The sequence below is a fragment of the Ascidiella aspersa genome, chromosome 5 (genome assembly GCF_963924565.1).
Source record: "Ascidiella aspersa chromosome 5, kaAscAspe10.2, whole genome shotgun sequence".
Lineage (NCBI taxonomy): Eukaryota > Metazoa > Chordata > Ascidiacea > Phlebobranchia > Ascidiidae > Ascidiella > Ascidiella aspersa.
In genome coordinates this window covers 32,880,661-32,894,340 of record NC_139451.1, presented here as the reverse complement: position 1 = coordinate 32,894,340, position 13,680 = coordinate 32,880,661, and the positions used below count along the sequence as shown (strand labels likewise).

Sequence of the window (13,680 nt, the reverse complement as noted above, 5' to 3'; positions counted from 1 at the left end):
TTTGGTATTTTATCGCTGTTTGTCTTTTTGAAGTGACAAAAACATCAATTAAGCAATTTTATGAGTTTGCATAAACCTGAAAAAATAACTGATTTGTGTTCGACAAACATCAAAATTATGTGGTTGACGACTAACCAAGACACTAATTTAATACTTTATACAACAATTTGATGTTTCAATCAATGTATTTTTAATAGGTTAAAATTTTGCCAAAAAATTAAATTTTTTAAAGTCAAAATTTCTAATTTTTTTGGTCAAAAAATAATCGCCCTAGTTATAATACGCAATGATCAAAAACAAACAAGTGACTCAGTTCAAAAGGATCGTGTAAAGACGTTCGGTTTTTTAGCGATAGATACGAGAACGACATAACATACAAGGCGATGTCTGTTTGAAAATGTCATTTGAAGTCATCGATTTACATTGACTTTAATGAAGGGTGGAATTCATAAAATCGGATAGATCAGAGTTTTTATTCAAGTTTATGAATTCCACCCTCAATTGTGTCCAACCTTTCAGCTCTTGACGGTCGCATTGACAGTCTTATTTTCCTCACGGCCGCAAGTTATATTTTTATAGGAATGACTCAAAAAGTTGTCAAATCGTGACGTCATAAGATAATTAATCTTAAAAAGACGTTTTATGTCTAACGAACTAAAATATGGAACCTAAATGTAGATTAATCGCGCGAAGCGCAAAAAAAAATGCGTTTGATACGTTTAGATTTGGCAAAACTTTTAATTCAATCGAAATGGGCTTAGGCATTGCATTGAAATTTGTCAAAAATAATATTTTTAGGCGGCCTGCTCTAATGCTCTTAGCCAATCTATTGACCAGCAACGGTAGACGTGTAGAGGGTGGGTCTAATTAATGAGTCTTCATTTATATAATTGCCAAGATAAATCGACCACACTCCTACAAGATTTGGCGCGACCCGAGTGAGGATCGAAGAACTCAAATTTCACGCATATGTACAAGAAAAGATGTGCCTTCCAGCTACAAGCGACCGCCTAAAAACTGTCATGTTTGGAACTTGCAAGAAGCCAGCTTTAGAAGAAAATAATCTCATCGAAAGATACGTGAAGAGACGCTCCATAGCGTCAGCAAAGCATTTGCTTGGAATTCGAAACACGAAATACAAACAAGCGTTGCCGATAAAGACATCACACGACCGGGAAAACCGACTAATGTTCAGACCGCGGTGTTTTGAAACATATACAAAAAAACGGATGTAAATACCTTGACGCATAAAAATTGGTGTCAGCAATTTGAATTTTTGCAAATTCGCTGCAAGGATATCGCAAACATTAGAATGTGGTTGCAAGAAATCTACGTAACGGAATTTTACCGAAAACTTTCCGTTTATCGTTTGCACATTGGCTGCAAGGAGTAACGCAAACATTGAAAGGATTGCAAAGAATTTAGGCCATAGATTTTTACTGAAAATTTTCCGTTACGACACATCGATTAAAACAAAAATTCTCCGTGTAAACACATTATGACGAAGTGGCTGCTATAGACGAATGTCTGGCTGGCCTATAAAATAAAAACCCCGTCTAATTTTAGACATGTCTCAAAGTTCCAAATTCAGCATTTTTTTCTATACTGGCATTTGTTTTAAATTTCGTGCAAGTTTTTATTACATTGCCAAAAATTAAAAAAATATGCCCAATATTTTTGAATACGGTTTCCTTTTGTCAGCAACCCACTTCTCAGCCTTCCACTGTTCGGCGGTGAAGAAGCGCTGATCTAGTTCAAAAGACAGCCTCAAAACGTAAACGAAACGGACGTAGAAATATCATTCGCGCGAAGCGCGAAAAATTTTACGCACTTGCCTAGTTAAAATAGTCAAAGTATTTGTAATGGACTCGTGTCTATAGTTTGTCCAAAGAGGCCGCTAGCCGGATAAATTGCATTGGCGATCCGATCCGGTCCGCGGGCCGTAGGTTGCCTACCACTGTCATACACATTTTGATAATGCGGCCGTACGGCCGCCGGGTCACCGTGTGTTTAAGTCAAAGTCAAATCGTTTGTCTATTAAACTGAAGTGAAATTTCGCTAAAATGTCAAGTAATTTAAAGAGGTGACTTAGTTCACTAAGTTAAGTCAATGGCTTAGGTCATTAATCATTGCCATTCCTGCTTGGCCCCCAATGATTTAGTTATTCCTTCTTTAAAAATCTGTTGCATGATGAAAAATCTTTCTGAACTCATAGAGTTCTTAAATGTCGCTAATTTATTAGTTTAGAATTCAATAAAATTTTACAAAAAAAAGCTTTTACCACCTTTAATAGTAAACTACTTGCTAGGTCAGCTAGGATTAGAACAAAACTATTTTTTTAAAGCCTACTTTTATAGTAAAGCAAAATTGTTCGATTTTTTTACCAAACTATGGCTAGGATAACTTAAGCTTGCCCATTGTTAAGTATCGTTGTATGATTACCATAATTCTACACACACATAAATCTATGATTGTTGCACAACTCATTACATTGCAGGTTTCGCTATAATGCAATTTTTGACGATTCATGAAGAGAATTGCGTTAGTTAAAACTTGTTTTAATTTTTGTAAGAATGCTAGCCTGTCATATTTCGGTGCTGGTTTAGAATTTTTTTCACAAATAGTAACCAAACCATTTTCCAAAACTAAAAGTAAAACAGGGAGAATAAATATAACAATACTACGCTAACCAGCACCCTAAGCCAAGGTAGGATTGTAGACCAGCGCCCGTATTTTAGTTGATTAAAAACAGCATTTTATTCCTCTAAAGGATGTTCCTGCAAAGTTTTTCTGTGTAATATCTGTATAAGGTGATTGGCTGTATAAGGTGATTTGGCTGTCTTGCAACTTTGAGCTCAAAGCCCAAGATTCAAGTTCCAGTGACTAAAATGGATGCTTCTTATTTTCACAACGCTTTAGCCAAGCAAAGGCAAATGCAGCAGCAACAGCAGGTTGACTACGGTCTGACGCCGGGCCTAGACTTTGCCTCCTTCTCTCATTTGGCCCAGGTGGCTGCCGGCAATGTGGCACCAGCTGCCATGATGGGCAAACAGGTTGTGCTGGCTTCTGGAATTACACAGGATTACTACAACGAAAGCAGCTGGAAAGAGCGCCAGGTGAAAATATGGCTGTTTGTTATGAATGGTGGTGTGTTTGTCTGTTGTTGGATATATTGTGTGAGTCTGGACCAGGTTGGAAAGTAAGGCCTGCATGGGGGATGCGCAGTTTCCTGTTCGACCGCGGTCATAGCCATGCATTTCATGTAAAATCAAAAAATTGCTCAAATGCGCAAAACTGTCGTAACACTAAAGGTTTTTCAGCATTTACAATGCACAATTGTTTATCTGTGATCTACACATGTGGAAAAAGGAAAAATTTTGGCTAATGCACCTGCGATTTTTTTAAAAGACTAAACCTGCAACTTCCCAAAATGAATACATATGTACCCAATGTTTTTTTATTTGTAGTAGTGCGGTTCATTTTTTACCTTAGTTGGCCCGGTTACCCCAATATTTAGCCGTGCATCGCCACATATCGTTAAGAGTCTTTCCCACTTTCAAGCAGGCCGTCATATACCTCAAATTTTAAAAACTTTTCTTCCTGATGAAATCTTATTTTTTTAACCAGCAATCGGTGATAATGGGTGGTGCTCCCGGTCAACCGCTATACAACGCTAACAGCTCCGAACAACATCACCCAAGTATGACCTCCCATGACCTTTCTCCTGACGACTTTAACATGTTGGCGGCATCGCAAATCAACGCAGTGCGATCATCGTACATCCAAAGTAACAACTCAGCAGCTAATGAGCCTGATGTTGGGTTCCAACACGACACCATGAACGTACGTTGTTGTCAGCTTGTTTTGTTTTTAAGTGTTAAAAACTACTCCCATGTTCAGTTGATATTTCTGTTCTAAGAAGTAGAAGCTATTCTTTTTTTTAAATGTAGCGATCTCAGAAACTATTGTTTTTGTTCATCAGCGTTAGAATGTATTTAACTGAAGTTAAAGCCAAAAAATATATATTTTACTCGTTTCTGGATCATTGGCACCAGTTAAATAGATTGCTTCAAGAATAAATCGTCAAACTAAATTAGTTTAGGAAGAATATCAAATCCCATGGAGAAGTAGGTAGCATCTTGAATGTTTCAAATATACTTTTATTCATTTTTGTAAAAGATATTCGAAACGTTTTTCATGTTACCTACTTCTGTATGGACTTTGATATCCTTACTACATCTAACTACAACCTCCAATCCAACCATTAGGCTCCTAAATTACTCTTAATTTGTCAAACGTAACTTTGGGTATGCACTATGCAGTCATTCATTGCACAATAAACAGTTTCTTACAATATTGATATATTTAATTTATCTACAGACATTATGCTGTGCTTTGGTAAAGATTGTTATAAGGCAGTAAATAGTTTTGACTTTTAACAACAAGCTAAACATTTTTAAACACTGTAAAAAGTTATTTTTTATTACTGTGCCTCAAGAGATTGTTAAGTGTGCTGTGAAACGTTGAAATTTAAGAGAATATCTTCTTTGTGTAACAAATAGTCATACGAGACTGAACAAAATACTTTTTATTATATATATATGTATATATATACAACTAATTATATTATCGTATTTACCTATTTATTTGTATTAATTTAATGGGCGTTTGTCAGGTTATAATATAGTTGCTTTGTAAGAAGTGAGCCTGAATATTAATATTCTTAGCATGCCAAAAAATTTGTGTTTTAAAACAATTGATCTTAAAATTATATATATACGGTTTATTTACAATTGGGCAAAATGTTTCAAGGGGTAATCCAAATCTATGTTTATAAGGGAAGAACTGTAATTGCAAAGATTTTGCTTTTAGTTGTCAAGATGATTTGTAATTTCCTAAACACTATTAAACAGTGCCAAAGCAATGTATGGGCCTCAATGGACACCAGCCGTTTAAAATGCACCTCATAAATCTTTGATAAGTCTTGTGATGGGGACTGGACATCAATTGATTTTCTGCCTGCCTTCTCACATGAAAATAAAAATTTGCCCAGTATTTAGCCTGAGAATGCAACCAGTAAACTTTTGTATTAGTAAAAATATTTTTTTATGTCTCAAAGGTTTCTATAGTTAATTTTTTCCAACACTATGGTTAACTTTCTTGATTTTTATGCTGGATGAAATTATATCTCAATAAATTCCCAAAAATACTACTGTTTTGACTTTCAGTTATAAATTGGTTGATCATTTGTAAAAAAAAATGATTTTGTTGGCAAATTGAGCAATTTGAGCTTTAAAATTGCCTTATAACGAATTAGGCTCTGACTGCTGTGTTGTGATTATTAGGGCTTTTTGACAAATATTGAATCCATTTCTGGTAAAACAACACAAACAATCAATTATATAACTTTGTTTAATTATTGTGCAAATTACAGAAATGTTCTAAATTTGAATTCAATGAAATATGTCTTTTATCAATAGAGTTACATTTTATCAGAAAATATTTGTAATCTTTTCTGAAAAGAATTAAAATATAGTACACTGCTACTTTTAATATTTTCAGTTTAGTTTATCGTTTGCATTATTGGCAAGTAGTTTTACTGTTTTTTTTAAACAGGCGAAATGCAGTTCGATAAATCCTCTCGACGTGGGAAGCAACTCTGGAACAAATGTTCTCCCTTACGCGAGCCATCAGGTACAAGTTACACTTTTGGTTAAGTTGAAATAATCGATGAGGCATTATTACTGGAAACAGTCGTTTTATGGGAAATAGTCAGTTGTAAATCATGTTCTTATATGATGTTATACTTAATTTATGCTGGGTTTAATTGTTTCTCATATTTCACGCTTAGTTTTAGGACCATGGCATTAAAATGCTGATTTTATTTTAGCAGAGGCAACTTATTTGTTTTTGTTTAAAGAAAATTAAAAAAAATGGTGTGTAATAATATTACTTTTTAAATAGTAACCTTTAAAAACCTCAATTTTGTTTTCATGCAAATGGTACTACCTGGCTGGCATGCATAAAGCAGAGCAAATAAACAAATTAAGGTTTTAAATAACAGCATATTCATTAATTAAATAAAGACACATCATGGTTTCAGTCTAGTAATCGTAAAAAACAGGTTTGTATCTTTTGCATAAGAGCTTAGCACTAAGACCTTCAATAAGTAATGTTCATTACTATTGTATAGGAGACATAATACGAAGTGGTAGTTTATAAGCTCTAGCTCTCGTGTTTTAATGTTTTTCTTACAGGACGCCATCATCAACCAGCACCAGGAACTTGACGCCCAGCAGGAGCAAGTTGCCTCAGCATCCAACTTCAACGGAGCAAGCTTCAATTCACAACTTGTCCTTGCGTTTCTATGGATTGAAGCCAAACTCTGTGCAAGGCTCAAGGTTACAAGCAAAAAATGACGCTTATATACGCTATATAAGTTTTATCTAGAATCAGTGGTCACAAGAAAATCACCAATCACAATGTAATTAGGGGAGTATTAATGTATGCTCAGTTTCGTTAAAGACTTCAGATTATCTGTATGATTTGCATAAAAAATGAATATATATATATATAAAAACTGATTCCAACTGGGGTAATTACTTTGTAAAGTGTCAGGGTAATTCTGGTTACTTAATCTATTTGAAATCTAATTTAAATTCTTGTTAATATGTAAAATTCTCAAAAATATGAAAATATTTTCTGCCCAAAAAAGGTTTTAAAAAATGTGATTTTCTATTTAAAAGTAATTCTGCTTCATAGAAATAGTTTTACCCACATTTGTGTCACTAGAAAATAACCTTATTTCCTTGTTGTGCTTTCAGTACCTGTCGTTTTGCGACCGAGTGTCGTACATCTATAATCCCCTGGAATATGCCTCTAACCCACATGCACACTATGTTAGCAAGTATTGCGGCACCAAGTCAATTCTATTCCTCGGAATGAACCCTGGACCATTCGGCATGGCTCAAAATGGGGTATGAATGCAGGATTTTGGTTCCATAATAGAAGCTACTCAAACTATAATACACTTGTGTGTACAACAACTGTACTCTACCTTTTTAACAAAGTCATACCGGTTTACTCTGTTGAACTAAATGGCATTACTACAATTCTGTGATAACTCCTATATGGAACATTACATTCGAGAGGTACCGAATATTGACAATTTTATGATGTTCTGATTTTTTTGTAAAAATATAAATCCCCCCTCCCACTTCCCCTCTAAAAGCATCATTTAATTGTATTGTATGTTTCAGAGGAAAACTCACTTAATCCTGTTTAAATACAAATAAAAATCAAGTTTTTCTTAAAAAAAGCATATCTTGCCTGGTATTATGTGATAAAAATCTAACTTTGTAAAACTTAACTCAATTATTTTTAAGGAGAAATAAATGTGTAGAAAACCTCTCTGAAAAACCATAAACCTTTAGTTCTGCTTTAACCAAGGTTCCATTCGGTGACACTCGATTTGTGAAAGATTGGTTGAAGATAAGTGGTCAGGTTCGATCCCCAGAAAACGAACATCCAAAACGACCTATCCAAGGCCTCGAATGTACAAGGTTCGCATTTTATCATTGTGTTGTAAAAATAATTTTACGCTTTCAAACTTTGACGCTTTCATTTGCGATTTTCAAAATCGATGTTTCAAGAGTAATTTATACCAGTTGTGTGAGTATTCTATTTTCTAGCCATAGAATACTCACACATATACAGTTGTGTGAGTATTCAATGGCTTAAGGTCAAAGGTTTGATTGTAAAGTGCCTTGCCCTTTTTTGTCCATACTTTAGTGTTATTTTATTAGGTTTGCCATTTTGAATTTTTCGCATCATCACTCATTTTGGATTATGTTTCACCATATTCAGGGATAACATGTGTGCAATAATTCATGCATAATTCATTTCCATTTCTTTATCAATATTTATAAACCTTTAATTGCCATACCGCAATATAAATGGTCCAGATTGCATTTAGCTGTTTGGCTTTTGCTCAAAAGTATATAAATTAAGACATAACTTTATTAGAACCCTTTAAAAAGTCCTGATAAAATTTGTTTAATTTAAAGCAAGTTGTAGCCTCACAGGATTTGAACTGAAACAGTCAGTTAAAAATGTAAACAACCCTTACACATTGTTTTGTAATATAAATTGGTGTAAACCTATATCAAAATAATTATTTAAAATATTTAAGACTAGCTCATGACATGTTCTTTATTTCTTAAAATCCCCAATTCTCCAATAATTTAACATTCACTTTCCATCTTGATTTTTCCAGGAGAGAAGTGAGCGGAGCGAGGTTCTGGGGTTTTATGTCGAAGATTTGCCAAACACCGGATAAATTCTTCGAGAACTGCTTCGTACACAACTACTGCCCACTAGTGTTCATCACAAAAACAGGTTGGCCACCTGATACACCTTCCAAATAGTTTGTTATACATAGTGGTGTTCAGTGGTTCGATTCCTCACCCATTACCCCTTGTTTTTGGCAAAAAGGACTCACCCTAAACGAAATGACGTCATTACTATGGTAACACAACCAAAGTGAAGCTAGAGCTGCCTTTTTTTGTAATGTTTCTATTAATTTTTTTAGTATTGTTTCCCTAGTTGAAAATACTATTTGGACCATGAGTCATGTCTGAAACGCTTTAATCATTTCAGTATCGCATCGACACAGATACTACCACTTGGCATCTCGTATTTACTCTGATACAATATTATTAGTCATTGTGTTTATGTTTCAATTGCTCCACATACAAACCTTTATGAATTTGGCACGTTTATTACCCCAGGGACCCTTAGCAAATTGTATTTTCAAGTGTGGTCATTTATGTTTTATCTTAATACACTAAAATGTTTTTCAATTGATTTTTTTTTATTAGCCTGAGCAGTTTTATTAGTGTGTGCCACTACAAAGCAAAATTTCCCTCACAAAATAAAACAAAACAGGTTTGTAAAAGGCCAATTTAGTTGGATATAGTAGCAATATCGATTGCCGTGACGAAGTACATTTTGAACATTTCTCTTGGTTTCTTTTTCAACACCTATGTACAGCTCTAAATGTAGGGTCTTGATTTTTGACATACACTTATTTTTGTGCAAAACTTAGTATATTTTCTCCAGGTAAGAATGTGATACCTGCGGCGCTCCCAGCAGAAGACCGTAGAGCATTGGAGGCGGTTTGCGACAGCGCACTACTTGAGTGTATAAGGGTCTTGCGAGTTCAGATCATCGTCGGAGTTGGAAAGTACGCGGCCGACAGGTAACATTGCTCTTCAGTAAGTCTTATTATGTCTGTATAAGGGTAATAACTGTGTGTGTATATGTTAAATAACGTTTAAAATGGCTACTCTATATACTTTGTGTGTATGTGTTGAAGAACGTTTAAACTTGATACTTCACCTACTGTGCGTGTATGTGTTAAAAATACAACTCGCTACTCCCGCCAATGAGTGTGTGTGTTAAATTTGTGTGTATGTGTTAAACACGCCTTATCGTTAACCCCCCTAATGTGCGTGTATGTGTAACAGAGCGGCCCACGTGCTCCGTTCCTCGGGCGACGAATCTTCCGCAAGTATCCGGGTCGAGAGAATCCTGCACCCCTCCCCCGCCTCGCCCCAGGTAAACCTATTGTGACGTAACTGTGTGACTCAATGGTTTGATGAAGCTATTTGCTTTGAAGCGCTTTTTCTACCGCATCTGGTTGGTAACTTATTTGCATTTAAACATGTTTCCAATGATTTAATTCATTTTTGGTTTTAAATGTTTATTCCAGTTATTTAATACTCTTAATTATGTTACAACTGGAATTACTAAACTTGCCCACGATATTTTTTTGCGTGTTTACACCAATTTAATGTTGGCATTTTTTTTTCTTGCGAGATAGTGTTTTGTTAAATTACTGACTATAATTTTAGATTATGTCCAAGAAAAGCCTATTGGTCATTGTGTTGTTCCCACAGTCACACAAATTGGCAATAAGGGCTTAACTTAAGGGTTAATAAACACACTCACTTGTCTCCGTTTAACTAATAATTCTGTTTCGTTGCCAGGCCAACAGCGGCTGGGAGGAAGTGGTTACTAGGCAACTGCGCGAGAGTGGCATCCTACAGTTCATCACCTCCTCCTGCTCTTCAACATAATCCTTCGGAGCAACCTCCTACCATTGTTCCAACTCTTCTTCGTGGATTCAGTACCAGCATTGTTTTACTATTTGACCTCTACGGGTGACCTTGGTAAAGGCTGTACCGACACGGATTATTTCTCCCCTCAATTTGCCTCTTGTTTCGACTCTGCATTCTACGTGGACAAGATGGCACCGCCTGTCGCTGTCCTCCAGAGTTATTTGGCGGGTTTGTATGAATTTGTCCGATAATTTACGATAAACGATATATCGACGATACTTCGTTGAAATTTTTACCTTTTTCAATAAATTGTTACATCGAGGTAGTTGACCTTAAAGTCATGTGAAGGTCGTCTTAAATGTACTTTTATATTTTCCCGCTTGCCAACAGAAGTAGTTTATTATTAAATACCCGGGTATTTTGTGCGAAAAGTTTGGTCTTCCGCTCCGATATCACATCACGTGCTTATAACAAAAGCCCAACATTTTGTGCGAGAAAATAAATGCAAGATATATCCAAGTTAATCGGGTTATCAGGTGGCACTATATAAAGACGAATTGTATTGAATTCCCCACAAGCTCTTTTGAGGAAGCTAACTTCAAATTCAATACAATTCGTCCTTATTTAGAATTCAACTAATATGGCCATTTACAAATATAAAAGTGAAGTATTTAAAATCACAGTCTGTCACGTAAAGATTGTTGATGATGAAAAGTGATTATTTTTGCAGAGAATGGCGATTCCATAACTTAGAAATATGAATCCCTCGTTTGTATTGAACAATTTATTTTTTTGTACCATCTTTAGTGTGTAATTTACCCTACAGCTTCACTGCCACAACTTTCTACCTGTTTTGCCGAATTTTATTTTTGTGTTGCTTTTTAGACTAATCCTAGTGCAGTTATTTCCCGTGCTCAGTTGTGCAAAGCTCAATGTTTTGAATAACGTGGATGTTTTTTTTATCTCTAAACTAACTCGTAACGATTGTAAGCCTCACGTTTCTTGGCAAACTTTACTAAACAAGTTGTTAGATGCTTACTAGGGATGTCAGATACTTAAAACAAATATTCCGAAACCGAATGTGTCGACCAAAAAGTATCGATAATAAATGACGTGATTATTATGATCATACTGGCAAAATAGATAAAATTAAAAAGGGATTTTTTTCCAGGTTTATTTTCAAAGTATTTTTTTTTCAAACTTGTTGGAAGTTAAGTCTTATTAGGTTGTCGTTTTCTATGTTTTGATAATTTTACCTTTCAAAGCAAAAACAGCTGGGTTGGATTGTAAATAGTCACTGAAAAATCTCTACTAATTTAATATCAAATCGTCGCCAAGACCACCCTAGTATCGGGCGAGTACCGATACCACAACTTGACTTCCGGTATCGGCTCCGATCCGATATTATCGGACATCCTTATTCCTTAGTACTTTCCACCATATACCCATTTCTAATGATAAATTGTTTTAAAACCTCCGGTTAATTGTGAATGAACATCGCCTTTTACGTTGCAATCGTGTTTTCAACGCCCGACAAAGTTTCAGCAGCAATTTATTTGTTTTTTGACCCACATTTTGTTTAGCATCGCCACCGAATTCTACGCCGCATATTTTCCATTTTGTAAAAAAATAATGAATTCAAATTAGGTAATTTTTTTAGTCTGATATCTTTTGTTATTTGGATCTTACACGTTTTATTGAGCTTCAAAATCTGATGCAGCATCATTGCGCCTTTTCCTTTCTGTAAAAACCTCAATTTATGTGATTTGTTTGTAACCTCAGTTTACTAAAATCCACTCGTTGAGCAAAATGATTATAAAATTTGCTCACGGGAAAAACATTTAAATCAAAACTCTAACAAAATTGTTGCACTTAAATGTGTTGTTTCTTCGTGGTTTCGCTTTTTTGAAAGAATCTTAATCTGGACGTGATTTAAAAGGCTTAGGTTCTGTCCAAGTTATTTGACCTTATATCACCATCACTGCAGTCTTTTTTATTTTTCATTTAAGTTTAATAATAATTAATCAATCACACAGCTCGTATACAGAACACAGATTAAGAAGTTAACTGTAATATTCAAATAAGTGTAACGTGATGTTGTACATTTTTCGGAACTGCTCTGGAACTACCACTTTTTGCAGCAACAAATGAGTTGTTAAACTGAACGTGCGAGGTAGAAATAAATATGGGGGAATAAATATAATATAATAATAAAATACTTGACCCACACAAATACAAACAGATTGCGTTTAACAAATAGTTGTGGATTTTTTTAAGATTTTAAACCTGCGCCCACATGAATTGTATTTTGGCAAACAAATTAACAACACTGGCCTGAATAGTTTACCTTTGTTGCAAAAGTTTATCCATTAAATCATTTAAAGTCACTTACTTGTTTTTAATTTTAGGCATATTACATTTGTTTCACGTTTCAAAAAAGGTGCTTTTTCAAAAAAAATTTCATTTTTATTTTTTTATTTTATCGCCTTTGAGCGAAAATGTTTTGATAAAGAGTCTTATAATTTTGTGCACATTTGTATTGTGATGAAGCTAAAAAATACGCCTTTACATTCGCAATAAACCTGTTTAAAAAAAATCTATAAAGAAATTTCGCGATTGTTGACTTTTGTTGAAATATTATGTCGTTGGTTCATTAGAAATCTAAAATATGTTGCTACTTTTGTACAAACTTCTGTATTTTCCCACTCTCTTCAAATAACTTCCTGGTTCCAAACTTACTTTGTTTTGTGAAATTTCTTGCGTTTTTACTTTAACTTTTTTATTTCGCGCCTATCGTTTTTCTGCCGGTAACAAAATGCCTCAAACTTTTTTATACTTGCCCTCAGATATGACCTCTACTTGACCTTTTGTTACTCGCAGGTGCCACTAAATGTTCCACGTGTAATTTGTAAACAGCATGCCGTTTCTAGAATTGCTATTCTTGTCGTATTTTTTATGTTTTTGCCTCTTTGGGTGCACTGCTGAACGCTATTTTTAAGGATAGCCTCCGGTTTCATAAGTTACTTGTTTTCAACTTCAAGTTATGACGTAATCTTGTGACGTCATCTCTAAAATTTCCATGTGGTCCGGGAAGAAAATTATTCCACTTTAACCCTGTCTGTATATTTTGAAGCCGATTTTCCAGCTGAAGCCAATTTTAAAGGTGTTTCTTAAAAGATTGATTATTTCAATGATATATTAATAAACGTATTTCTGTCTGTCCACTGTCCAACAAAATAAACAGTTGTGTTTAACAGTGCTTGTAAGGTCTTACCATCATCGGCATGGTTTAGTATAATTTGGAAATATTTCCTTACAAGTTACAACATTCAAAACCAGAAACCAAACGGTTTCCTGGTGTTTAGACAAAAAGTTTAAAAAATCGCTTTGTTGAGAGCTCATAAATATACAGCCAAATTGATTTTGCTTAGAAAGTCTAAAAATCCATTTTCTGCTGTCCTCCACAATGCATTGAAAATACTTTGTATAATGTTGTAGGAATGATATTAATATCGAAAGTCGGCCATTGTTGGACTGAATATTTGATATTGGAAATCAC

General features: G+C 34.7%; 1 protein-coding gene across 1 annotated transcript; it reads left to right on the top strand.

Moving 5' to 3' along the window:
- Positions 1-2,845: 2,845 nt before the first annotated feature.
- On the top strand, positions 2,846-13,456 carry LOC146146424 (single-strand selective monofunctional uracil DNA glycosylase-like). Its single transcript, XM_083389418.1, has 10 exons — positions 2,846-3,116; positions 3,628-3,843; positions 5,617-5,694; positions 6,258-6,401; positions 6,825-6,977; positions 7,450-7,562; positions 8,276-8,397; positions 9,121-9,259; positions 9,528-9,618; positions 10,050-13,456. The coding sequence occupies exons 1-10, from the start codon at positions 2,889-2,891 to the stop codon at positions 10,137-10,139; spliced, it is 1,374 nt and encodes a 457-aa protein (XP_083245544.1). The 5' UTR covers positions 2,846-2,888; the 3' UTR covers positions 10,140-13,456.
- The last annotated feature ends 224 nt before the right edge of the window (positions 13,457-13,680 follow it).